Source organism: Drosophila eugracilis, unplaced genomic scaffold (genome assembly GCF_018153835.1).
Source record: "Drosophila eugracilis isolate 14026-0451.02 unplaced genomic scaffold, ASM1815383v1 contig_47, whole genome shotgun sequence".
NCBI lineage: Eukaryota > Metazoa > Arthropoda > Insecta > Diptera > Drosophilidae > Drosophila > Drosophila eugracilis.
Window position 1 is genome coordinate 2,622,262 of NW_024573338.1, and position 26,666 is coordinate 2,648,927.

Here is a 26,666-nt window from a genome sequence, read left to right on the forward strand (position 1 = left end):
AAATGGAATATGGTCGATAGCTATCAGAAATCTATCAATCGAAAGGTTTTGTGTGACTCAAAGGATCTGATCATCATGCAGGGTATACCAGGAATGTATGTACTGGGAAATAACTCGATATACGACTGGCCACTTTCCAGGTTCTTAAGGAGAATCCGTGAAGTTGGAATCACAAATCATTGGCTTAGTAGAGCACCTATAAACGTTAGGAAAGTCCTGAATATAACTACGCTTTTGAGTCCCAAGCGTAAGGCAGTTCCCATTGCTTTCAACGATCTAATGTGGCTTTGGTTTGTTCTGGGATTCGGTTATGGCTTGGCTGGTGTTGTGTTTCTTGTAGAGCTTACATTAAGAGGAAACGTTTAAAAAACTTTAAGCTTATATGATCAACTTGTATTCTTGTAAAACACATTAATATCTGAATGTATTTGTCACTCTCTTTGTAATTTTCTTATATAAAAATAAATAATAAAAAGCTCAACTTATATCCTAAAAGTTTAGTTTTTTTGAAAATACTTGGTTGAATTTGCTTTTCAACTTAAGTTGGCACTGCAAATGGATCAAAGATATTTGTTAATAGTGCAAGTCAAAGTGTCTTTCTTTCCACTTTTAATACTTACTAAAGTGCAATTTGAATGGGGAAGGAAGTTAGTGTAGATGTGGCAGTCTAGTTAACCCATGACATCTGTCACTCAACTGTTTAAAGGCAAAACTTATATCTAATAAAAACCAATTAAGTAAAGTGTTAAGTAATTATTTTGATTTCACAGAATAAAGTATTTATTTTTTTTAATTTTAACAATATTTTGATTTCAAAGAGTAAAGTTTCTTAGACTTAACATAATTTTTCACACCATCAACTCTGGATCATTAAAAGTCCTCCGTCTCTTCCTCATATATATCTCACCCAGAAAAACCAATATAGAAACACTATAACCCAGGATAAGCAGATACCATAGCCCCTTAAGTTGTTCCACACATAAAGCATACTTATGACCCTTTGGAACAGGAAAAGAGGACACGTTAAAAGAAGTCATTAACAGTTTAGGAATATCTTTTTGCCAATGCCTAGTAATACCCGATTCCTGTAGGAACATCACAAACCTGCTTAGTGGCCACTGAAATAGTGAGTTATTCTGCAAAACGTACACTCTCGGCCAATTTTCAACGATGGTCAAGAACTTGGAGGTGCAGTAGGCTCGTATGCCCTTGGATTTTTGATATTTATCCAAATTTTCCCAGTGTTCTTCTAACATGGGATAGGCGTAGTTATCCACCGTTGACAAGAATAACTTAACTCTATCGTTATAAGACATTACCAATTTTCTAGGCATCACTTTCTGAATTACTTCCTCACCCAATTCACTTTCCATAAAGGAATACAGATTTTCATCTATAACCGTGGTTAAGCCACTCTGGGCCAACTCTTCAAAGTTCATAACTTGAGGTCGAATAAAAGGCCTTGTTAGCATGGCACTCAGCTTGCAGTTCATAAAGTTACTAAAAATCATTCCAAAAACCACAATGGCCAAAAAGAGTTGTCTCAAGGATGGGCTTGCCCTGCGATGTTCGGGATATGGTAGACCCAAAATGGCTCGAAAGGCGTACAAGTTAACCAGAGGTTGAGGTGTCATCTGTTGGTTTCTTTCTCTTGTTATCCAATATGTTACTTTAAGTATAAAAACTTCAATTAAAACAAATATTATATAGACAAAAATGATGTATAAAATCCATTTCTGGACACCAGATTGCTGGAGAAAATCGTGAAAACTCCTGTAGGTTCCGCAGGGCACCACAACCACTATCGACGTCGAGCAGTAGGGATTTACAAACTTTATATGATTTTGCATCAGATTTTTTCTCACTAGGCGTGGAGTTAACTGTATATCAAATTGATCAGTGTTTGTTAGATTTCCCTCTAGAAACTTAAGAGTCACATTGTGTTTTTTGGCAAATTCTATAATTTCCATGTCTTCTTTTGAGATTGTGGGTGTTCCTCCGTTTGGATAACGCCTTACCAAAGCCGTCTTTCCTTGAAAATTTTTAATAGGTTTGTAGAAAACCGAACTATTTAGTTTCCAAACATTTTCAATTCGATTCATATGAGCACTTGGTATTGGATCAAGCTGATGATAGGATATATTTTCACTTTGATTACCATCTAATACGATTAGCCTGTAAAAGTCAAACTCAGTGGACTTTTTAGAGATTTCGTTCAGAAATTCTGCTGTGACTTCAATTTGTGTCCACAAAATAATCCTCTCTTGTCGCATGTTTTCAAAAGCATCAGCCAAATTCTTTAGCAATCCTATATGCGAATTTTCACCAATACAAACTATGGCCAAAACGTACTTTTTAAAGTTGGCCTTAATCTTTATGTTTCCCAGATCATTTGTCCGAATGATGGCAGTTCCTAGAGGATTCCAATCCCGAAGCTTGCAATTGTCATGAAGATGATGTTGAAGAATCATTATCGTCTCGAATTTTTCTTCTTTCTTAATAAGTCGAACTATTTTATTGAGTTTTTTTAGTTGGGGAAAGTCACTTCCTTGTAAAAGTTTCAAACTTAGAAAAAGTATGAAAATTATTTTAGTTTTAAGAAGATACATTGCTCTGGGAGTTTCGATTAGTTTCTATACTTTCCGCTGGTTCAAGCTGAACTAAATGGAAATTACTTCGGTTTCTAGTCGTTTCTGCTATCTGCTAAATGACAACTGTCAACTAGATTGTGCCTCGATAAATTTAATGGAAATTTCTTCAAATGGCTAAGTGGGACTACGTTTGACATGCCAAACTTAAGATGAACGTTGAGGTAAACCTTATATAGGTGGTTTAAGTTGATTAGGCTAAGATCTTTTATCAATAAATCTCTGTAATTATAAACTTTATTACGCACTTTAGAAGTTTCCATTTCTGATTTTACAGTTTCTCTCTTTTAGTTTTTCCAAATTTTGCTTATTTTTCCAACAAATCAACCAGGCAGCCAAATAGCTTTCTATTGTAAAAGCAAATAATCAAACTTAGGCAATAAAAATAATCAAGATTTTTAGCTTTAATTCGTTGCAAAAATCTATAGGAAGCTATATATTGCCTTACTCCATCTGCCAATGTGGAAAATATTTGTTTTTCCACATTTATGGGTCAGCTGTGCTGCTGGATTTCCCCGCTCCAAGTTGTTTGTGCAACAATTGAGATCTGTTTCGGTTAACCGTTTCCATTTGGCCAGCGTGATCGACGTCGAGTGTCTATCGATAGCCTCGACCGAGCGACAATTTTCCTCGCCGGCAGCAGCAGCAGCAGCAGCAGATCAGTTTAGATGGCTTTTCGCAGTCGTGTACCGTTTGCTGAGCCGTTTGGAACGCGAGCGCCGTGAGCGCCATTGTGAAAAACGTGAAAAATGAATTTTCCACCCTGGGCAGTCGATGCGCTTGGGACGCCCGAGCATGTGCCGTCGCCTGTCAGCGTTTAACAAGTGTTTTTCCTTAAAAGTTTTCCCCCCCTCAACAAGCATCTTGTAGGCGTGGGCCTAGCGGAAATGAGAAAATTTAATTTTAACAAATATTAATTGTCATTCAGTGTCAAATCGAATTGGAAAACGTGTGTGGTTGTCTGTGTTTTTTGTGTAATTTCGTAAATAATAAATGAAAATAATAACTATATGTGACTTAAGTGTGTTAAAAACTAAACCAGTCAGAGATTAAAATATTTTATTAAAAAGAAAATCCCATCAAGTTCTTCAAGTGAGTTTTGGTCTCAAAGAAAAGCAGCCAAAAATGCTAAAAAAAAAATCAATTTTTCATTTATTTTCCGGGAATAATTAAAGGCGATAATAATACAGAAATAAGTATTTCTTAACATTTTAATTTCTTGTTTATTTTATTACTTTATTTATTATTAAACAAAGAAATTATTCCAGATTCCAAAGGCCAAAAGTTTTTAGCTCTTCCTTTGTTCTTTGTTTACAATTTCCCTTCATTTTTCAAACTAAAAAATCCAAATAAAATTTAAGTCCAAACGTGTGTTGCATATAGAATAATTAATTAAAAATCCTAATGATGAATTTTATGTGCCATCACTGTAAATACGTTTTACATATTTATTATTGTTTTGCCTTATGCTAAGATACACCCGATTAACTCGCTCAACACCTCAAGGCACTGGCTGTCGCAATCAATTTTTGTCGCCCGTCGTTGGCTTTAATAGTTTCACTAATTTTGAAATTTATTAGACACCCTCTACCCCATCTCCCCTAAGCTTTACATATCTGTTTTATGTTGCAGTAAACAGTTTTTATCACCTCTCGTGGCATGGCAAAGCCAAGAGAGCATCTAGAAAACTGTTTGGAAAATCTTTAGCAGCTAAGCAGGCAGACAAGGCGAAGAAAATCTGTGAAAAATCTTAACCCCTGCCTGGGCAAAAGGCAACTATGTGGCCGAAATGTTTTTGCTTTTTTGGATCTGGCTGCTGCCTGATCTGGCATCAGTCAATGTCAGTTGGCCCAGTGCCAGGTCGCCTGTGTGGGCGGCGGCGGCGACAAACAAACAAACCGCCTGCTTGCCTGCCTGGCTGGCTGCCTTACTGCCTGCCTCTAAACAAAAGTAAATAAATGCTGAAGTAAAAGAAAGTACTCGAAAGTGTTGCAGCAGACTATGTATCTGTGATCATAGGATGAAAACTGAGAATGCGAAATATTTCCCGCTTCATGATGCGTGTCTTTTCTAAGCTAGAAAAATGAATTTCAAGTTTATTTTTTGTCTTTAAGTGTCAAATATCAAGTGTTTTGTTTATGAAGTGTATTTAAATTGTTAGGAAAAAACAGTGCGTTTCATAGCAAACAGTCATTGAGTTTCTGAAAGTTTTACGTTACAAAAATATTCATGAAAAATAATTCACTTTAACTTGCTTTATCCCAAAGTTCTTATAACTTTTCAACCAAACACTTTTCTTTCCTATGTTTTTTAAATATTTTTCACTTCACTTTACAAACTCAATAGCCTTATATTTATGGAACGCACTGTCCCCATCCAAACGTGCGAATATGTATAGCCATATATTTCCGCTCGATTGCTAACATATGTCCAAAGCGACGACAAAAGCATGCCAAATATTCATGGCATATTTTTTGTTTGTGGCATTTTTTTGTGATATTATTTAAATTTCTATTAATTTTAACCACCTCCAAAGCCAAAAAATATAAATATTTTAACACATTTTTTTTGGCTAAAGAATTTCTTTAATGGATTTTATTGAGTGAGTTTTTTGGGCCTGTAGGTCGGGGCAATGGCATTGGCCAAGTGCAAAATTTATTATACATTTATCATTTAAGTATCACATTTTTTTCCTTCTGCCTTTTATTTTTGTGCTTCTGTTTTGTTTCAGGTTGAAAATGTTTATGATTTTATATTGTTTTTTATTTGGATTTCTGAACTTGTGCAACAATTGGCAAAGATATTTGAAATGTAAATTCAAGAATGATATAAAGGCTACGCCATCTGGTTGAAGGCTGTAAGCTTGAACGACTCATGAAGTGGGTCAGTGGTTCTTTTCTTTTCTTTTTCTAACAAAATTTTAAAGGAAAATAATACATTTTATTTATTTCATTTGCTAATTGATTTTGATCTTCCATTATACTCGACTGCATCATTTCCGTTTCCCAATTTCGTGCCAAAAAGTATGGACGTCATGCACTTGACCAGAAAATCCCCTGCCCACTACCTTTTCAAAAATCTTTTATATATATTTGATTATCTGAAGGCGTTTGGTTTTTATCTATTTAAAAAAATATTCGAGAAAATTTGCAAATTGCGCAGCGTAAATCTTAGAATGCAAATTGTTTTCCACGAAACATTAATTTTACTGTCGGATTTCCTGGAATTATTGGGATTTTTATTTTTTTTATTGTTATTTCAGATAATCAGGCCTTAACAATTTGTTATTGCTTGAAAATATTTATTTATTTAACAGTTTTTTATCTATTTTCCAACAAATACATTTTCTTAATTACTTATTAAATATCAAAAGAAAAAGAAATAAACTTCTACTTCCCATCTAATTTACCTATAAATCTTCGCCAACATCAATTTCACAGATCTGGCGCCCGGTTTTCGCCTCTTTTATAGTGACGTCAATGAGAGGCCCTACGAGAGCAGATTTTCAAATAGATATTTTTAGCTACATATATATTCGTCTGATTCTGATGGTTGGAAAACCAGCTAGTCTGTGTTTTACTTTATTGCTGCCTATAATTGGTTCGTTTATGTGCGAAATGGTAGAGAGAGCATCCTGAACTTGAAATAGAAGCACGGAAAATGTGAGAGAAGCCAAGGGGAGTTTCTGGGCAAAGAGGAAGTCGTACCAGGATTATGATGTTCGGATGCAGTGCATCGGGATTGGTTTATTTTTGAACTTTGGTTTTGTGGAAGGGAAAGACTAATGACTAAGGAGTGGCGCTGAGTCAAGTGCAGATCTGCAAAGGGCACTGGAAAAAATATTTGTGGAATATAGGTTTTTAAAGGTCAAATTATTGGATTTTACTTGGCATACTTTTAGGAGTTTACTTAAAAAGCGGAATCAAAGGGAAATAATTTGGCATTTCTTACAAAAACTTATTAAAAACATAAATATTTTAATAATTAAAAAATTTTTTTACCCTGTCACATATATAAAATTCTTCATATTAAGCGAAGGGATCTCTGAATAATCTTCACTTTCCGTTTGCGATTATTCAAATGCATCACAGCTGTCGAATACCTCAATTCCGAGCTCTGGCTTTCAGCAATTTTACATTCAGCAATTAGCAAATTGTTGTTGCTCATCGGATGACACATAATGACGCATGGCTTTGGCCACAACAATAGCAATGGGCCTACTCTGGCAAACTGACTTCCACTTTCTATCCATCAATTATGGGGGAAGGTAAAGCACATAGTGACGAAGTGCAGTGGGACAGCCTGTTAGTTGTATATATATATACTTTTTATATATAAGCCATAAACATATATCCCTAAAATCTGCCATTATACTCTTATAATAGTCTTTTGTAGGACCGAAGGTTAAGGTATGAAAATTAATAAATCTTGTTGAAAAAACTTCTGTTAAAGCATTTTCAGCCTTAAATCCAAAAATAACCAAAAATAGTTAGAAATAAATACAACATTAAATAACTCTAGTTAAAACTCTTTTTATCTTGATGTAATATTTTTGATTTCTTTTGCTAACAAATGTTTTTATCTTAATTTTTTTATGTTAAAGGTTTGTTCGTCACCTCTTTTTTACCTCATTAAGAGTTTGTTTTGTTCGATTAATATTCATAAGCAATTATCAAGCTGACCATAAACAGTGTATTTAGTTTTGAGTGCCTGTGTATGAGTGTGTGTGTTCTTCTGTAAAATAATTAAAACAAATTATGCCATGTGCCTGTCTCATTGTCAAAAGTGCACTTGAAAGAATTCTTTTGAGTCAAATTATTTCAATTTGGACATGAGATTTTTGAGGATTACTTTTCAAAATCTTTATGCACTCTAAAATAATTAATATAATTTGTAAAAATATTTTACATTTTAGTTTATTTCTAATTTTATAAACCTTAAATAAACTTTAGCTTCAAATTTTAGATTTTGCTTTTAAAAACCCTAAAAAATTCCAAAACATTCCCCCTACCTTTTCTCAAAGTGCACTCTGACGCCATCTAGTACTCACACACGACCCAATGTTGTTACTCATATTTGTCCAGCATTATTGTCATGATCATCATGAGGGTCTCGCTAATATCATCATCATCATGATAAAAGATCATTAAGGCTATGGAAGTCGCACAGCATGGAGTGCTGACTGAGCCGACGACAGTCGCAGTTTATCCGCCGACCAAGTCGAATCTATAAGTCCGCCAAAAACTAAAATTACAAAAATACTTAACGCGTGCGGGTAAACTAATTTATGACAATTAATCCGCCCATCCACTAGCCACCGTTAAACTAATATGTAATATTGTAAAATATTTTCAACAGGTTGAAAGCATTTAAACTACAACAAAAATACGAAAATAATTGCAACAAAGAAAACAACGATTTGTTTATTAAACGAAAAACGAAAGAAAAACACACGCAAAACGAAGAGGGGAATAAATGGATTTAGAAATAGATGATAATTAAAATAAACAGCAGAGAAAGCGAAGGAATAATTAAGAGAGGAAAATATGTTTAATTTGCTGCAAAGATCGCGTCGTGGAAAAGCGCAGAAGATAGTCTTAGATGAAGAGGAGGAGGATACCGGACAGATACCCAAGAGATATAGTAAGATCGGAGATATATCTGATTCTCGAAGAGCTAAAGAGCAGCCGGAAAGAGCACGACGGGCAGTGATCGAAGAGCTGGAGGACTTTGCCAGCGACTTTGACAACGACGACGATGGCAACGGGAACGGCAAAGGCAACGACGGCGGCGACGACGAAGAGCGTTTAAAATTAGCAAAAACAGCTGCTAATGGCCGCTCCGACAATTTGTATATAAATAAAATGGGCGGAGATGCGAGGACGTGGACGTTTTCCTCGGGCGGTGATCGAAATGCGGCTACCAGCAGTCAAAACGAGGCAGCCAGCGCGATCGCGAGCGTTGGTGGTCAACTAATTGGCACTATCGAGCCCCAAATCGATGGCCCATTAACTATAACACATCGCCATCGTATCGAAATCGAACCGCAAAAACGACAATCTCTGCTCTCCATTGGCAGTTTCAAGCTAACAAATTCTAGCAAAGAAAGTCCAGACAACGAGAAAGAAAAAAAGAGGAAAACTCTGCAAAAGAGTCGCGATTTTCTTAGCGACATTTTCATGGCGCGTGGTCGAAATCATCAGCGTCAAAAGCAGCAACAGCAACAGCAACAGCAACAGCAACAGCAACATCAAATTCCACAACAGCAGTAGGAGGAGGAACAACAGTCGCTAGTGGCAAGCCAAATAAATCGAATAAAAGTAATGCCAAAGACGTAATCGCCGCCACCACCACCACACACCTTGAAACGAACTCCGACCCCGCTCTGGCATCCCCGACTACTTATCAAATGACTTTGGCTAATAATAGCCCAGAGAATAGCGGCCAACGAAGAGCAACGATCGAAGAGCAAAGTAAGCCAGCTGGAGTGCCAGAAGAGTGCGAAAGTTTTTCCGCAGAGAACGAGCATTTTCCGACAGAGATCGAGCCGGAAAAAGAGCCCACAACGACCATGCGTTCGTCGTCGTTCATTCAAGCGGCAAACGTTGAGCGGCCAACAGCATTTGCCGAACATCAGCAACAGGAGCAGCAGCAACAGCCGCCCGGCAATGCAATTGCTGACTCGCAGCAACATCAAGCGCCAGCACAGCAGCAACATCAACATCAACATCATCATCAGCAGCAGCAGCAACATCAGCAATTAAGTGACATAACCATGGGCCAAACCAGTGCCAAACCGAATGAAATCAGCTCGGCCCACAGTTCGCGTGCCAGTACGCCGCGTGATTTTCGTGAGTCGGTCGTGAGTCAGCCGCAGGCCCCGCCCAGGCATCAAAAGTCACCGGAAGTGCCAAAAATCACTGTAGAAGATTGTAGTTTTCCGGAGGAATTAGCACCGAAAACACAGGATATATACTACGAACTAAATGAACCAGCTGAAGACTCTCTAAACATCGAAGAACTCAACGAGGCGCATATAGAAACCCTGGAAGACGAGGTCTTTACATCGGATATACCAGCAACTATTTATCAGAACAACAATGGTCGTCCCTGGACACGCTTGAGTCATGTCAAGTTGGAGAATGTCCAGGAGGAGGCAGAGGAGGAAGAAGATGAAGACCAGGAAATGGATGATGTAGATGAGGCAGTGGACTTGGACTATGAACCACACATATCTAACAGTCATTCAACGAATGGCAACTCTCGACAATCGGCCAGCAGCGAGCGGAGTGCCCTGAAAAGTGATTCCAATCTAAGTACCAGCTATGCAGATTCCGGAATCGGGGAACAGGAGTTACCCGGGCAGCACCAGCACCAGCCGGAGCATCAGCAACCGCCACAACCACCGCCACGCAGTTCATCGCATATGGCAACCAACCAAAATCTGAGCCACACCTCCTTTATACGCGATGGCAACTCCACCGACTGCGAGGAGACCTTTCTGCAGTGCGACGAACTCGACGACATTGAGCGTTTCAGCGAGTTCAGCGAGCGTTTGGTATGCATCGAGAGTATCAGTCTGCCGGATGTGGTTGTAGAGTCAACGACCGCCAATGCAACCACATCAGGAACAACATCATCATCAACAGCAGCAGCAGGAGGAGCGACAGCGACAGCGACATCAAGAACATCACCATTGGCTACCACAAATGGCGGCGATTCGCAGATCAACATCAATATTCCCAATGGTGCGGGGGGCAATAGCCTGGGCAATGTGCACTTCATACCCATCCATGTCGAGGGACGCAGTCGCAGCAACAGTCCCAAACAGCGCAGCCGGGACGACAGTTGCATTGGCCAGGATATGACGCCCTGCATTGAGATCATCGAGGATGGCAGTATCCTCAATAAGCCAGTGCGTCAGGAGAGCCCCTTTGACAATCAGGAACTCAGGTGAGTTGGAAAAGAAAGGAAATAGAATAGATAATCAATTCTACTGTCGGGAAATTGAAAAAGAACATAAGTACTGGCACCATGACGTATACTTGATATTTTAGTTAGTACTAGCAGCTGCCGTCTCAAGTGCTGCGTATTTAATCGCTGGCGCATGCCAACAATTTCACCATTAACATGGCTAGATGCAGCCAATTTATCTTGATCTTTGTGTCATGGAACATGCCTTGTGATCTGGCTTCGCTTACTGGGAAATCGTTCAACGGAAATTTCCCTCTTATTTGCTTTGTGAGTTTTCTTCTCTTTTCTTTGCCAATTTGATTTGCGTCGAGATTTCCAGTCAGGGACGACTATTTTTAAATGGATCAAAAGCTATATACGATTCATAAACATTTTGATAAGTGAAATATTGGCGGAAAATGTCAATCAAAGATTGTTTTAGTCAGAAATAAAAATGCCTTTTAAACTTTTTATTGTTTTCTAAAAGAAAATGTCAAAATTCATTGCCACTCTTTGAAGTGATCTAATGTGATGGATAATTTCCCTTAACAAGACATTCAGATGAGTATCATATATACAGAAGCCAAAAATTCCTTAGAAAAGCCCATTTTTTGGCTACTATCTCGCATTACGTATACGCAGTGTGAAAGGTGGCATTGTTTGGCCTTCGCCGATATGACAGATTATGACAGCCGTGCGGCAAGTGTCTCATAGCCAAATGGCGACAATTATTTTCAACAATATATATATTTATGTAAATTTTCGTATTTTAAATAATAAACATTAGATTTTGTGTTCGAAATCAGTTTAACGTTTTGGCAAAAATAAATTCACTTCGTCATTTCTCGTTTGGCTGTCTTCCTCTAGCAATTTGCAATTTTTGTTGGCAACATGTTGGTCATTTCCCACGCTTGTTTTTTGGCTACTCTAAGCAGGGGGTATATCGTTTAGGATAGGTATTTTGGGGGGGCTTATAGGTGTGAAAAGTGTTTAGAAAATCTTTGTTGTTGAGGATTTGGGATTACTATAATAGTTTGTATGAGATTTTGAGACTTAAATATTACATTTTTAGGTCTTAAAAGATTAAAAAGTTATTTCTTTGACTGACTCAAACTTTATTTTCTTTAAGAATTTTGCACTTATGATCACTTTCCAAGTTAAATGCACTTTTCCAGAGTATCCACAGCCTCGACTTACCCAAATTTCACCCTCAATCATATTTTCTCATGTGCATAGAACACGATCTGGCTGCTCTAGTTTTATTTGCCGTGCTTATTTTAGGCGTGCAAAAAAGACACAAGTAAATTTTTGAAACATTCATATTTAGAGCAAACTTGTGAGGAAATGGAATAGGTGTGTGAGAGGGGGGAGGGGTTTGTGGCAAGCACTTGTGGAATTTTATTTAGGTTGTTCTTGATTTTGGGTGGATAATTGATTGGGCAAACGGGTGGAGGTGGAGCATCCTCTAGCATTGAAAGATTGTTTATACCGACCGGCACATGCGGCGTATGCGTAATTTGCCTCGAATAACTAATGGGCATCTTTTTGACTGCTTCTGTTGCTGCTGCTGTTTCCTTCTCTTCATCACCCTGCCTGACTGTGTTTATCTAATACAATTTAATTATCAACTTGGGCATAAACAACGAAAGAATCTGAGATAGCAACTATGCAATCGAAATCGGAAAGTTCACAGGCACCGGCAGAGATGCTCTTGCCAAAAATAATTGAAATAACTTTCAATCTAAGTACACGAGTTGAATCTGTCCCTTGTATTTTCAGCTCTCTGTTTCTCTATATCTCTGTCTATGTTTATCTCTGAGTATCTCTAGAGAAACGTATAGAAACGCGTGTCACAAAATTTGATAAATTCACATTGTCTATAGTAAACTTATGGGCGACAGTGCGGAAAATATGTTGAAAAATCAATACAACACTTTAAACATATATTATTAAAAAAATATTAAGAAAAAAGATAATAAATGCCAGTATTTTATTAGATTTTTTAACCTTTTTTAATTTATTTTTATTTAACAATAAAAAATAGACAAAGCCATAAATCAAAATCCAAAAATAGAACAAAATCCAAACTAAACATTGAGTTTAGCCGCCACTTTCTTGACCTTTAATTGATCATAAAAACCTACAAAAATATTAAGTTTTACACTATTGAAACGCACTGTTTCCTCTATAGAGAACGAGACTAAAAGTTGGCAAAATGCGCTAACAAAAAACGACGGAAAATCGTTGATTTAAAAATAAACTTTGCGCATTTTCGCAGCAAAAACGAGAATCGACTAGGATAAATTCAATTAAAACGTATTTCATTTTTGCGTTGAAAAGCCAAAACAAAACAAAGTACAAACCAAATATATATATTATATAAAATTGTATCTACGTCGTGTTTCTATATAGTATCCATGTACATATTGAATCTCAACAAATTATGGTTGAGGAAGACGTTGCCATTGTTTTTACACCTCATTCACATTTAACGAGCTTTTCCATTCAAATTACGTCAGGCCAATGTCTGGCTATAGGTATAAAGATAATATAAAATAATAATAAATATTATTATTCTGTGGTTTTTCTTTTATTTCTTTATTTTGTACGTGCTGCGTGCGCGGAACACGTTTGTGATTCACATTTTGTTTGTCTTCGGGATTATTTGGTGACAACATTTTGTTTGTCTTCGGGATTATTTGGTGACAAGATTTGTTTGAAAATTTCCGTCTGACAGTTCGAGCTGATCTGTCTAGTAGGGATTTATGTCTCTCTATTCCCGTATATTACTCATCCTGATAATTGACTTTCCCCAGAAAGGAACTGAAACAGCAGAAAGCAAGGTTTGCAAGCCAATTGGATGAGGCCCACAAAAATGCCAGCCAGCTGGAGGCCAAGGTTGCTGATATGCAGTTCAAGATCCAGAAATTGGAACAGGAACTCTCCGTCAAGCAGTGGAATGTGGAAAGTAAGTCTGATATATCATTATATATTTTATTTGGATTTATTTTTATATAATTTTATGATTTTTCAGGGCTTCAAGGTGAACTGAATGCCGCCCACAAGGACGATGAGTATGTCCGGAAAAAGCTAAAACTTTTAGAAGATGAAAAAGTCCATCTGAGGCACAAATACAGCGAAAATCAAGATGAATTCCAGATCAAATATGGTAGGTAAAGTGTTAACTTATTAACGATTAGTGTAATTAAGCCAGAATTAAAGTCTTTTAAAAATATTCCCAAATTCCCATCAACCAAAATGTTGGCCTAAAAAACCTTCAAAGAACTTTTTAAATTGAAAATTTTACTTTTATTCATAAAATTTTTATTAAAAACTTTAAAAATAGATTCTTAAGCTTACTTAAATATTTTTTTAACAATTTTTTAGACGAACTCGAAGCTCAGTATAACGAACTAACCGAGAAGTACAAACTGACCCAGGGCCTGGCCAAAAGTCTGCAAACCCAATTGGCCTGCGCCCAGGTCGAGGCTGAAGAATGGCGTCAGCAGGTGGAGAAGATCCGAGCGGATCTCGAAGAGCAGATAAGGATATTGAAAAACGCTCTAGAAAACTCGGAGGCCGAGAGAAAAATCTGCGAAGACAAATGGCAAAAGGAGTTCGAAATGCTCAGGACACATAATCGAGGTGGGTTGTCTTAAAGAAAATCTTTTAGAGAAATAATTTAACTAGCTTTTTAAAAATAGTTTTGTTAGGATATAAATCTTAAACTAATTCCCAACATTTTTCAGAACGCGAGGAATCTCTGATGACGGACTGCGAGTGGCAGCTGCGGCAGATGCAACGCCAGTGCAAGGACAAGATGGACAAGTCGAACTACGAGAGGAAACAGGCTTCTGCCAAGGCCGAGGAACTGGAACTGGAGCTGCAGTCTCGAAGGAGGGAATCCGAGATGCTGCGCACCTGCCAGGCGCAGGTTAACTCCCTAAGGGGCGTGGTCAGCGAACAGGAGCAGTCCATTCAAACCCTTATGGATCGCATCGAGAACCTTAAGGGGGATCTGCAATCGGCCAATGAGAACCTCGAAACACAGATCGAGGCGGTGCACAAGATCAAATATCAGTGTGATAAGTAAATAGATCTTAAATATATCTTAAATGATCTGTTAATATTAGATTTATGATATATTTTTAGTGCCATCTATGACAAGGAGCGTCAAATGATCTACAAAATCGATGAGGTGCGCAACGAGGCAGCCGCCTTCTGGGAAAACAAACTTTAGTAAGTCTTAACTTTGATATCTTAAAGATATATATATATATATATCATAAACAACAATATATATATATAGCACAGAGATGACAAGACTGACTAATGAACTGGAGTCCGTGTATGTGGACGAGCGCCGGGATGCGTTGGACAAACTGCAGAACGAGCACATCGAGGAGCTAAGGGCCTTGACCAATAGATATACCTCCAACGAGGAGGAACTGCGAGCCGAGGTGAGTTCTTAAAAATCTGAAGACATATTTAAAATGAAATATTGGAAAACCATCTTTAGATTGAAGATCTCCACGTGAGCCTGGAGCTGAAGAAACAGGATTTTCTCAGTCTGCGCGAACGCTCGGACAATGCCCTTCTCCAGACCCGAATGCATTTGGATAAGGCCGATCGGGAGTACCAGAATGCCATGTGCCGTGAGGAGGATCGTCGCGTGGAGCTGGAGGAGAAGCTGAAGAAGGAATTCGAAACGGAAAAGGCCGAGATGGAGGAAAAGTTCCGCGAAAGACTGGGCCAAGTCAAGGAAGAGTTCGCCAAGGAGCTGCAGTTATCCACGCAGGACATGGTCGATTCGCATAGGAAGGAGCTGGGTGAGTATAGGAATTATATTATCTAATATCTAATTATATATTTTCATTACCCTCAAACCCCTGCAGACTCTCAAAAAGCCAAGTTGCAGTCAGAGAAGGACGAGGCGTTGCAGGAACTTGTGGAACGACATCGCGCGAAAATGGCCGCTGCCGATGAACGAATCAAGTGAGTGGCTCTCTAGCATGCCCCGCCTTCTAGATAGATTATATATATATATAATCAAACCTGATACCACTGCTCCCTACTAAACCGCCCGATGAATGTCTGCATCCTACTCATCTGTCACCTTTGAGGTCTCGATTCTCGATTCATTATCATATGGAATTTGTATTCTGTTTTTCTCGTTTCACACATTTTAACTCATTGGATTATCAGCATGGATCAGCATTTAGGTCGATCGACAAGCTCTCTGGCTCTGTGGGCTTTGGCCAAGGGGGCGTGGCCGTATATGCCAACACTATATGTGCTATATCTGACCATGTCGCCGCTGATCGCCATTGCATGCTTGGTGTTTAACATAGTCGCTGTGCTATATATCAAATATCGTCATTTCTTAGCGCGAAAATAAAAACTGTTTAACCCTTGTTTTAGCTTGAAAATGAGCTTGATTTGATATGGGATTAATCTGATATAACTTTGAATTGGAAAAATATTGCTTTGGGTGTTTTATATAATTTTTTAAATATTTTTTTAACTTACTTTGAGATAACTTTGTCATTGAAAAACATTCAAAATTGTGATTAAGATTTAAATATTTTTAATAATATTTCTTAAAAACGTTTAAAGTGTATAAGGAACGGATAGCTTATGCCCAAATGTACCAGATTATATATCTAACATTCCAAAATTTATATTTCCACAAGACAATAATATTTAACCAAAACTTTCCCCCACTTTTTATCAACTTAAGCCATTAAAAGTCAATTTATGTTAAAAATACTTTGCAAAACATCCAAATTAATATTTTTAAAATCCTTAAGGCATTCCAAACCCCTTAAAAAACATTTTCTAGAATGCAGCTTGTGAAACGTTTTTCTTTAAGAACGATTCTCTTAATATTTTACTTTCTCTTTCTCGCTATGTGTGTGTTTATCCACCTCAACCTCTGCCCGTCCGCCCACTCTCTATAACCTGAATAACCCAACCAACCACCCGAAACTGAATCTGAAACCCAAAAATATCCGCATTCGCATTGGCCACATCCGCGCACACCTGCAGCGATGTGGAACTTCGGCACCAGCGCAATCTCAAGGACCTGAAGGCGGCCTACGATGCCGAGAAGGCGGCGCTGGACAAGCGCGACATCAGCAACGCCAACGAGATCGAGCAGCTGCATCGCAAGTGCCGCTGCCTGACCAATCTGTAAGTGCATCCCCAAAACCCCCTTGGACCCCAAAAACCACTATCCCACCTTATCCCTAAAGTTGAGATCTTAAGTCTATTATAATTTATGAGAAAACTGGTTTTAAATTAGAAGAAATTAGCGTTATTTGGATTTTTTTTACATTTTTTGTGCAGAACCTTAAACTAAATTTTGAAAATGTTGTAATATTTTGATATAATATAAGGATTACCCTTGTCTTATATAACATATAAGTTTTCATTATAATAGACTTGAGATCAAGACCTTTAACTCTATACATCTTTACCCCTAAACTTATCTTACTTTTGCCTGTCCGTGTTGTGGGATGTTGTACGCTAAGTCAGTATCCAAAATGCGCTTTTAATTTTATAAAAACTTAACTTAATTAACCAAAAATATTAAAAATAATAAATTTAATCCCCAGCTTCGAGGAGATGAGAATGCGTTACGAAAGACGGGATCCTCGGGCCGAGGATCTGCGTGAGATATCCGAACTAAGAACGAGATGCGAAAGTCAGGAGCGAGATCTTTACGTACTAACCGATCGCCTGAGGGAGATGCAGATCCAAATGTCGGAGATGCAACAAAATGGTGAACAAAAAGGCAGTGGAAAGTCGGTAAAGAAACCGCCGCCCAAATCGATAGCCACCAGCTGTGACGTCATATACGAGGAAAACGAAGAGCGGGAATCCCCAGAGCAGGAAAATGGTGAAAATTCCTCTCAAGGAGATGATGATGATGAGGAGGAGATCGAACAGGAACCCAGCGATACAGAGTCGAATCACACGATCGAGGTGAATGGAAAATCCGATCGAATCAATGAAGATGATGCCCATTTAATCACCGCTGTGTGATCCCAAAACTTCTTCTATATTTTCCAAATTTGTGGCTGTATTTTTCGAGATCCCCGAGAAGTGGATGTTCCAGGACCAAGGATGTGTGATCCCAAGAGCTTTGGCGCTCTCTCTGTGCTGCCTGTCTGTATCGCAGGATATGGAAATCGAACCAATCATCAAAAAAACAAAAATCGCTCAAAGCTTGAACTCATAAAAATTGTAAATGAAATTTCTGAATTTTGGTTTTTGAAACCGCAAAAAAAGAAAACGAAATAAATGTAAATATTTTTAACTAAAAACAAATGTATATGTCTTTATGGGAAAACTATTAACGTTAAATGCTGAAATAGGAAAAAAGAAAAAAAGTCTTCAAAAATTTTCCGCTTTTCAATTTCAAAAATTCAAGTAAAATGAAATTTTGATTTGAATAAATAACAAAGCAAGAAAGTTTTTTAACATATTTAAAATGCATTCATTTTGTGTAAATTTTTTTTTTTCATTTTTGAAAAATTTTTTTTTTTAAGTTTCAAAACTAATGTTATACATTTTATCTACATACGATTTCTTTCTCTACATGTTGCCTCTAAAATAATACATAAATTTTACAGGCGAAGCCAAACCTTGGCCACGTTGGCAACCCTGTCGCCGCAAACTGTTTTCATGGTCTCTCTTTCTCTCTACCATGCTCTCGCTATGTTTAAATTTGACCATACAGCACTCTCTCTGTTAGTAAATGCCCGGCTCTCCCGCTCTCATTTACTTTCTCTCTCTAGAATTAACAGAACTCAAAACATCTGATAATCGAACATCTGCCTAGATAATATAAAGAAATGTGTTCTTATTGTCCAAAGTAACATAATTCGTAAATGATTTTTTATTATTATTTTTACTTTTTACAAAATACCAATATTTTAAAAAACTTTAGATAAAAATATGAATAATCTAAACTAAAGGATACAACATTTTTGATTTTAATTACGAGGTATTCACCAGCTTAGCAGCTGTTAACTCAACACATGTTTCGGTCTCTGTAAAATCTCGAAACAGTAAAAGAGAGAGCAAGTGAGAGCGGGAGAGCAAGAGAGAGAGTGATCTCGCATGCGCGCCGAATGTTCGTTGAGTAGACGAACCAAAGCGAAATCCAAATATATACGAATGCATCCACCGCCGCGCGGACAATCGTCGAAATGCTATACGCGAGGTACGGTCGTTTTGAATCAAGTTCGAACGGTCGAAGCGGTCTTGTCGCGTGAAAAACTGAAAAAGCCGGCAAAACGATTGTTGTTGAGTGGGAAAACTGAAGCGAAGCAAGTGTGTTGTGATTGAGAAAAAAGCGGTAGCCAAACGAGCCGTTTAATGAGCAAACAAGCTGGCCAATAACCATTAACCATCAAGGAATCGTGATAACAAAACGGAGACGCAAGACCAGACAGCAATTTGTTAAATTTTTTCAAAAACGTCGTGTGTGTTCCTCTCCTGGCAGCAACAAAATCAAAAACCAGTAATTTACCAGCATTTAAATTGCATTTATTTAGGATTTATTAAAGTTTTGGAAAAAGAGAAACAGCAAGGTCGTTGGGGTCAAATGTTGTAATCATGCAAGTGACAAAAAATTTAAATTCGAGTAAATAAGAAATTAAGAAATAAAGTTTGTAATAAAAAGGAGACACGGATATTTCCCTACATTCTCTTTTCTAATTTTATTTGAGCATCTTCGCGTCGCGCAACGGTAAATCTTTCGCCCTACGTGTTCAGTGCGTGTTTGAGTGTGCGTTTTTCGGTTTTGTTTTCATCTACTCCTTGCCGTTTCTTCTCTCTTTTTCCACCTTCAATTGCCATCTCCTAATTTCTTCTACAAAACAGAAAGAAATAAAAAAAAACGAAAACCAAAAGTAAGTGCCGCTACTTCTATTCCTTATATGTGTTATTGTAAAAGATTTGAAGCCATGTGTGTGTGTGTGTGTGAGGGAGATTTTGTGTGTGCCAGAGTGTGTTCCTGAGTGTGCGAGTGTGCAGCCTCCACCAAGCGCCGCATTTAAAGGATATTCCTAATCCGTTTTATTGATTGCAGGGCAAAAAGGAGAAACAGAAAAAAACAGCAACAACAAGAACTACACAGCTGGAGTGCTCAAATTGTTTGAGTGTGTGTGTGTTTAGTTGTTGTTCTCGGCAATCTGTGCCTTTTTTTTATGTTTTTATTCCCTTCTCATCCTCCGGGGTTGCTGTAGCTGTTGTTGTTGTTGGTGATTTTGTAGTGCCTGCTGTTTTCATTTCTCCTCTGTCGCTCTCTGTCCCTTTGCTTTTCCCTTCTAATTCTGACTCTTTGCCGGCTTTTTGTCGTCGCTGCCCACAGATTTCCTGGCATTTGTTAATTATTTATGCAACACTTCCTTTTGGCATTTCCTCTTCTGCATTATCTCCGTCCAATTGTTAATTTCCACTTATTCGAAATAATTCGAATTAGGCTATTTTTTTGGATGATTAAAAGGCAGATTGAAAAATTAAACTAATTCCTATAAACACATTTTTAAGATTTCATTTTACTCAAATTTTGCTTATATTTTAATCATAAAAATTGTAAGGAGAGCCTATTGGCTCAAATTTTCAAATTGGAAATTCTTCGATTAATAATAATAAAGCTCAAATTTGTAAAAAATAATAAAAATACGAGGTGTGTTCAAAAAGTAAGGTGACTCTTCAAATTTCGCGAATTTCAAATTTTTCGATTATCGATTTTTTTGTTTTGTTATATTGGTACACTCTTCCCTAACATCTGTACCAAGTTTCAATGGAACATCCTCTTTTGTTTGGTTGTGAGAGGCGTAAAGTTACAAGTTGTTTTGCGAGCTCGGCGATTTTTTGCTATCGAAAAATATGGATCAAAGGATTTGGATTTTTTGGCCAAAAACAACACCACAATAATGCCTCAGCCACCATATTCACCGGATTTGGCCCCATGTGACTTTTTCTTGTTCCCAAAACTGAAGATAATCGAAAAATTTGAAAAATTTGAAATTTGAAAAGTCACCTTACTTTTTGAACACAACTCGTATAACTTCTAAAAGGTTTCGATAATCGAAAAATTTGAAATTCGCGAAATTTGAAGAGTCACCTTACTTTTTGAACACACCTCGTATGGCTTAACATTAACTTGGCGGAAGATTTTTTAATTGTAATAATTTATAAGGTTTTTTTTGTAAATATTTGTAGAGCTTAGATTCCAAAAATATGTTTAAAAAAGGAAATATCAAATTTAATGTTGTCAATAAAAAGACAAAAGTTGCTATAAACTTTAATGCAAAAAAAAGTGAAATGTGTTGTGTAAAATTCCAAAATATTAGAAATCATATATTAATAATAATATAAATTCCAAAATATTTGAAATCATATATTAATAATAATATAAATTTCAAAATATATTTCAAAATAGAATAACAAAAATTCACAATTTTGATAATCCGTGTCTGGCCGTGATAATATTATTAATCAAATTTTGTTTATAATTAATTGCTCTCTGATCTCTGGCAATAAATTTCCTGAAACTGACAAGCCTTAAAATACATTAAAAATAATATTTTGTTCGTTAATTAAGAAAGCTTTCAAAAGTCATTTGAAAATGTTTTTTAAACACCTGTCGCGGCAGTGTCAAAATAAAACGTTAAAGTTTCTGACTTTTGGACACCAAAATGATTGTCTTTAAATCTTTAAATCTGAGAAACACACCTTGTTTTTTTTGCCATTTATTTTGCGTTCTTTCTCGCTTATCTCTGGCTTATAATGCTTGCACTGCTGCGTTCCATATCTCTGAGAATAACTTCATCAGAAAATTAAGCGAAATATGCCAGGCACCTGCCCCCGTGGGCATAACTCAATAATCACATCAAATGTCGCCACTGGACCGCCTTGTACCCTTTTTGGCCTGCCCCGCTCTTTCCTTTCACCGAACACTTCCTGGAGCAGCAGTCGCAACACCTCCTTAAGAGGTGTGTCCAGTCGCCTGAGCTTGCCCCTGCCCATGCCCCTGTCCTCAAAGATCCCAACAGAGCTCCCCAGCTTTTCAGTTTCCCCCAGCTAATGCCGCACAGCTGCGCGCCATTTAAGTCGCTGACAAGTGTTTTGCCGGCATCTCCGGAATGCGACGGATACGGCGAGGTGGAAAGAGACCTGGCTGGCTACCAGGTTCCAAGTTCCAGGTTCCAGAGCCACAGAAGCCGCAGCAAAAAGTGGCAGCCAACATTGCTACCAATTATGCGATAAGCGAGAAGAGCCAGCGGAGCCTCCTTGCCACAGCACCTGATGCTATTTCACCTCACAATTGTGAGAAAAACTTAAGCAAATACAATGCGGGTTAGCAAATTAGATGCTAAAACTTTTGGGCCATTTCTTATATTCTAAAGGCTGTTATTTCTTAAACAAATTAAGTTACTGAAATTAAGCATTTATGCTTTAATTCGTGGTTAAGCAAAACTTAATTGTACCTCTATAAAGTCTGCAATTACAGACATGGAAAATCATGTATGTAGCTGATCAAATCAAAATCTACATAAAGTATAGTTGTCTTGAACGTTTTCCACTATTATTAAAGGCTATTAAAAGAGTGGTTAAACTATCTACAATTATGTCTACATGAGTGTTAGATAATTTTTTTGTAATAACTAAAATTTTGTCATGTTCTTTAATGTTATGAAATTAAGGCTTGAAAGTTGGTTGTTTAAAAGTGGAAAATACTACAAACAGGAAGCAGGAAAATAGTTCAATTAAACCATAAATAAAAGTATAAATTAATATTAAAGAAACATTTTTAACATAAGTGCACCTTTAACCGAAAATGAAAACCCCTTAAAAGCCCCCAAAAGAAAGCAAAAGTCGCTTCGGCTCTTACACTTCCCACACTTTTCAATTAAAGCCCATTTTTTCTTCGCACTTTGCTCTGGCAAGTTCGTGCAACTTGCAGGCGAACAACGTGTTAACATGGCCAAAAGCGGTGGGAGACCCCTGGCTAATGAAGTGATTAGACTGCGATTTCGCTGATGTTGTGTTTTCCCTTTAAAGAGTATACGAAAAAAAGCATAATAATAATGGAAAAAGCAGAGAAAAAAACAACAAAAAAAAGAGAAAAATAAAATTGGATGGGGAAAACTAACAAAAGGCCGCGTGCGCAGCCATCAAACGAAACGAAAAGCGTGCAACTGCAACAAAAACACCGGCAAGAACAAGAGCAGAGGAATGACCTTATATTGCAACTGCAAGTCAAACAAAGGGCCGCTAATGGGTGGCATTTGAGGGGGGTTCTTTTCGTTACGAAAGGCAGCAAAGTGGGGAGAAGGAGGACTTAAAGTCCGGCTGAGGAGCAGTGCAGCCCGAGAACCGGTCGATGCCCATTGGAGTCCCACTCTCTCGCCCAGCCGTGCGGCTACTGCGGGGCAATTGGGCCAAAAGCATAAAAATCAGTCAAGAGTCGCCTCCGCCAGCTACGTTCAGCATTAAAAGCGACAAACAAACAAACAGACGGACACTGAAGAAAAATAAAAATATAAAATAATCGTAAAGATAATCGGGGATATAAAAATGGGGATTATATAGGTACTGAGAGGAAAACTTCTTTGCAATAACTCAAAATTTTACATTTGAGTATTAAAGGAAATTAAACACCTATTGAAACTAACTCTTAACCGAGCCTTTGCCATTTTCTAATCTTTGTAAAGTATATCCCATACTTTTAAGATTTGTTCTTCTTTATTTTAAGAAGATTTCCTTAAGAAAAGCCTTGCATATTTCTCTCTGTGCACGAACAGGAGTGCAACTCCCCAACTGGGAATCGAAACGGGAGTGGGAATGGGACTCTGGACACTGGACAGTGGACGACTGTGGGCTAGGGAATACGAATGGTACTGCGACTGGGCCTCTGACTCGGACTCGAACTCGAACTCGCAGTGAAGCTGGGAGCTGTAGCTATAGCTGGACCTGAAACCTGGACACTCGCATCCAAAAGGCCGCCCGTGCAGGCGCAGGCAGCGCTAAAATCGATTTTCTCGCAAACTTGGCCAGGACAGGCAGCCGCAGGGCCAACAACTACTCGCTGTCCTCAGCCCTCTGCCATGCCCTGCTCCATATCGTCTCATTCCCCCCGATACCATTCCCATCCCCAATCCCATTTTCCGCCTGCTCTTGCCCCAAGTCCATCTGCAGAGCCTCCTGTTATTCTGGCTGTAATGGATATGGTAGAGGCGCGCGCGGTTTTCGTACCGGAGGTCCTCGTGGATTACCAGGGTATATTGCTTTTGACCATCAAAATGTAATGGTCAGAAGTATGAACTTAATGGGATATAAAGTTTATACGCATTTATAGAGATTTAAGTACAGTTAAAGAGTTTTTAAGGCTAATATATTAAAAATGGCTATTAAAAGTTCTTTAACTTTAGGACTATAAAAAAGTTCGATAAAAAAAGTCTTTTTTAAACATGAAAGTCCTCTTTTGAATTAATTACTTTATAGATTAAAACTAACCATTTTGTTAATAACACATTCCGCTTACTTTTGCTGTCTTCTAACTACCAATCAAATTGGTTTTCAACTTGTTTTTTAAACTGTTTTATACCAAAAAAGAGAGTTTATAATTGCAGAAACGGGTATCGTATAGTCGAAAAGCTTGACTTTGGCTCACTTACTGGTTAATGATGATTCCTTTGATGAGGATGATGGCGGTGCTGATGATGATGATGATGACGATGCGGATGATGATGGGGATGATGCGGCGACCACGGTTTCGCTGATTTCGCTGCTGGGGTCTGCTGGTGCAGCTAAAATTGCAAGTCAAACTGTCGTCGCTCGGCGTTGTTTAGTTGTTTTTACTCGTGGCATGGCGCTGTTTCTTCTCTCCCTCTCTCTATCACTCCTACTCCATCCGCCTCCGTCTCCCTCTCTTTCTCTGCTTTCGTAATTGCAATTGCAATTTTCTCCAACTGCAAGTCCGGCTCTAACTTCTACTCCAGGTCCGGCTCCCGCTCTTTCTACTGCTCCTGGGGGTTAGTAAATCTGCAAATTGCATTCGGCTAGCAAATTTAGTGGCAGCCGGAGTCAAGTCCAGTGCTCTGAGTTATTTAATTTGGGTTATAAATAAATTTGTTTAAAGCAATAATTCGCCATCCGCTGGGGGAAGGTAAATCTAAAAACAACAAGAAAGGAAAAGGTTCTGATGTTAAGTTTGTTTAGGAGCCATAAAGTTGGATTTTACTAGATGAACTTATGACTTTTCTATATGAGAAGTTTCCCATTGCTTGGATCTTTTCACGAAATGCCTTCTATATAAATGACAGATAGACATATTTTACGCGATCTTTTAATTAAAAGAAACATTTCGAAATCATTATTTATAAATTGGCAAACTAGACATGATTCTGGCATCTTCGAAACATCACTCTTTGCAGTTTTCAACATAATACCAATTTATAAAAGTCGGCAATAATCAGTTCTGAGTGGCTACACTCACTAACGAATGGTACTAATTGAAATCATATTGCATTCAGTGGGGTTTATTTTTCCCTTCCTCAGCAAGGGGGGGGAGTTGGGCTGTCAGAAGGCCAAACCAATTCCCGAGAAGAACAACATAATTCGAGGCCAGCAGGGGTGAGAGGGACAACGAGCGAGCATGAGCATGCGACTATGTGATATGCAGCAGTGCAGCATCCAAGTTGAGTATCGAGATTCGAGCATCTAGACACGCAAGGAGCAGCAAGAGCTGCTACAACAGCAAAAGCAACAGCATTTGCATTTGGCCCGGACAGCAATTACCGAAGCTGGCTCATGATGTTGGCCTCATGATTCTCTGCTGGCCTGAAGCCTTTGCCACCTGCTTGTCTGGGAAATCTCTGGGTGTCTTCTCCTGCTCCTTGCCAAAACCCCATGCCCATCATATTTGCAGACGCGGTCACAATAATAGGAGCTAATGTGGTAGTTTAGAAAAGAAAAAGAATATGTAAAATATATTTTAATATATATTTCCTCATCTAGTAACTTATAATAGAAAGTCTTTAAAATAATCTCCTACTAATAATAATCTACTATTTTGTCCACAACTGTGACTGCGTGTGTGTTCCCAGCAGCTTAACTGACGTGACTGTCAATAGAAGGAGCAAGATGGGGGAAGGGGAAGGAAGGAGGAGCAGAAAGGAGGTGGGGCTGGTACTAGGGAGGTGGCTTTATATAGGGGGCCCCATAGAGTCGGAGGGGGAGGGAGACCCCTTCGCGTTTTCATGTTTTTCAAGTTGTCTGCAAACGACACCCAGCGACGTCGCCTTTTGCACTGATTTTTGCCTTGGCGCTGCTCTGCAGGCTCATCAGAGAAAAACAACAACAACAAATCAACAGAGGCAGGGGCATCAATGACAACCAAACAACAAGCAGCAAACAAAATCATGGATATAGTATATGGTAGAGATGATAAGCTAAGAGGTACCCTGTAAGATGGGATATGATAGGTTAGGTAAAAGTTATTATTTATGGGATATTCTAAACAATCTGATTAAGGTAGTTAGAAAAATGAAATGAAAAATAATATGTTATGGAGTTTTTAAAACAAAATTATAAGCTAAAATCTATGTAAAAACACTTAATGAATGCGTTAATCCAGGTCCAACCAATCTTAAAACCTACATACCCTGTTTATCTTAGAGATACAAGGACGACGACGACATCGTTTTATGAAGGATAGACCTTGGGCTGCATCTTGCAACCCTTTTGGAAGCCCTGCGCCCCCATTCCATCCTATATATACATATATCCTGGATATATATAGAAGGATGGACCCGCATCATCTCTCATTCAGAAAGAGAGCTTTGCTGCATTTTTGCTTCTTCCTCAGCGGCTCTTGTTCCTCTTCCTGTTATTGTTGTTGTTTTGGTTGTTTTTGTTTATTTTGTGTTTGCAAGTTGTTGCTGTTGTTGTTGTTGTTGTTGTTTTTGCCATTGCTTTAATTATTGTTCCGTTTCGTCTGGCATTTGCCGCTGCACTTTTTCTTCATGTTTTTCTGTTGTTTTT

General features: G+C 38.1%; 3 protein-coding genes across 16 annotated transcripts in view; 2 read left to right on the forward strand and 1 right to left on the reverse strand.

Moving 5' to 3' along the window:
- Positions 1 to 848: 848 nt before the first annotated feature.
- LOC108115564 lies at positions 849 to 2,609 on the reverse strand. Its single transcript, XM_017227070.2, has one exon. The coding sequence runs from the start codon at positions 2,607 to 2,609 to the stop codon at positions 849 to 851; it is 1,761 nt and encodes a 586-aa protein (XP_017082559.2).
- A 726-nt stretch (positions 2,610 to 3,335) lies between these two features.
- LOC108115593 lies at positions 3,336 to 17,893 on the forward strand. The gene is made up of 14 exons (XM_041819132.1): positions 3,336 to 3,740; positions 8,007 to 8,892; positions 8,943 to 10,601; positions 13,418 to 13,569; positions 13,636 to 13,770; positions 13,989 to 14,246; positions 14,351 to 14,690; positions 14,754 to 14,840; positions 14,911 to 15,061; positions 15,121 to 15,430; positions 15,497 to 15,596; positions 15,807 to 15,989; positions 16,650 to 16,793; positions 17,219 to 17,893. The coding sequence occupies exons 2-14, from the start codon at positions 8,195 to 8,197 to the stop codon at positions 17,646 to 17,648; spliced, it is 4,647 nt and encodes a 1,548-aa protein (XP_041675066.1). The 5' UTR covers positions 3,336 to 3,740; positions 8,007 to 8,194; the 3' UTR covers positions 17,649 to 17,893.
- A 911-nt stretch (positions 17,894 to 18,804) lies between these two features.
- The window catches only part of LOC108115595 (sterile alpha motif domain-containing protein 5), a 158,467-nt gene continuing 150,605 nt past the window's right edge, over positions 18,805 to 26,666 (forward strand). For all 14 annotated transcript variants that reach the window (XM_041819196.1, XM_017227110.2, XM_041819201.1 and 11 more), the window contains exon 1: positions 18,805 to 19,522. The gene's annotated coding sequence lies outside the window, so the exon portion shown is untranslated. The remainder of the gene's footprint in view (positions 19,523 to 26,666) is intronic.

Bases quoted from the DNA above. Each gene is read 5' to 3' on its own strand.
- LOC108115564 (XM_017227070.2), bottom strand. From the start codon at position 2,609: ATGTATCTTCTTAAAACTAAAATAATTTTCATACTTTTTCTAAGTTTG.
- LOC108115593 (XM_041819132.1), top strand. From the start codon at position 8,195: ATGTTTAATTTGCTGCAAAGATCGCGTCGTGGAAAAGCGCAGAAGATA. The intron at 15,431-15,496 runs GTGAGTATAGGA...AAACCCCTGCAG, and splicing joins TTCGCATAGGAAGGAGCTGG to ACTCTCAAAAAGCCAAGTTG. The intron at 15,597-15,806 runs GTGAGTGGCTCT...TTGGATTATCAG, and splicing joins GCTGCCGATGAACGAATCAA to CATGGATCAGCATTTAGGTC.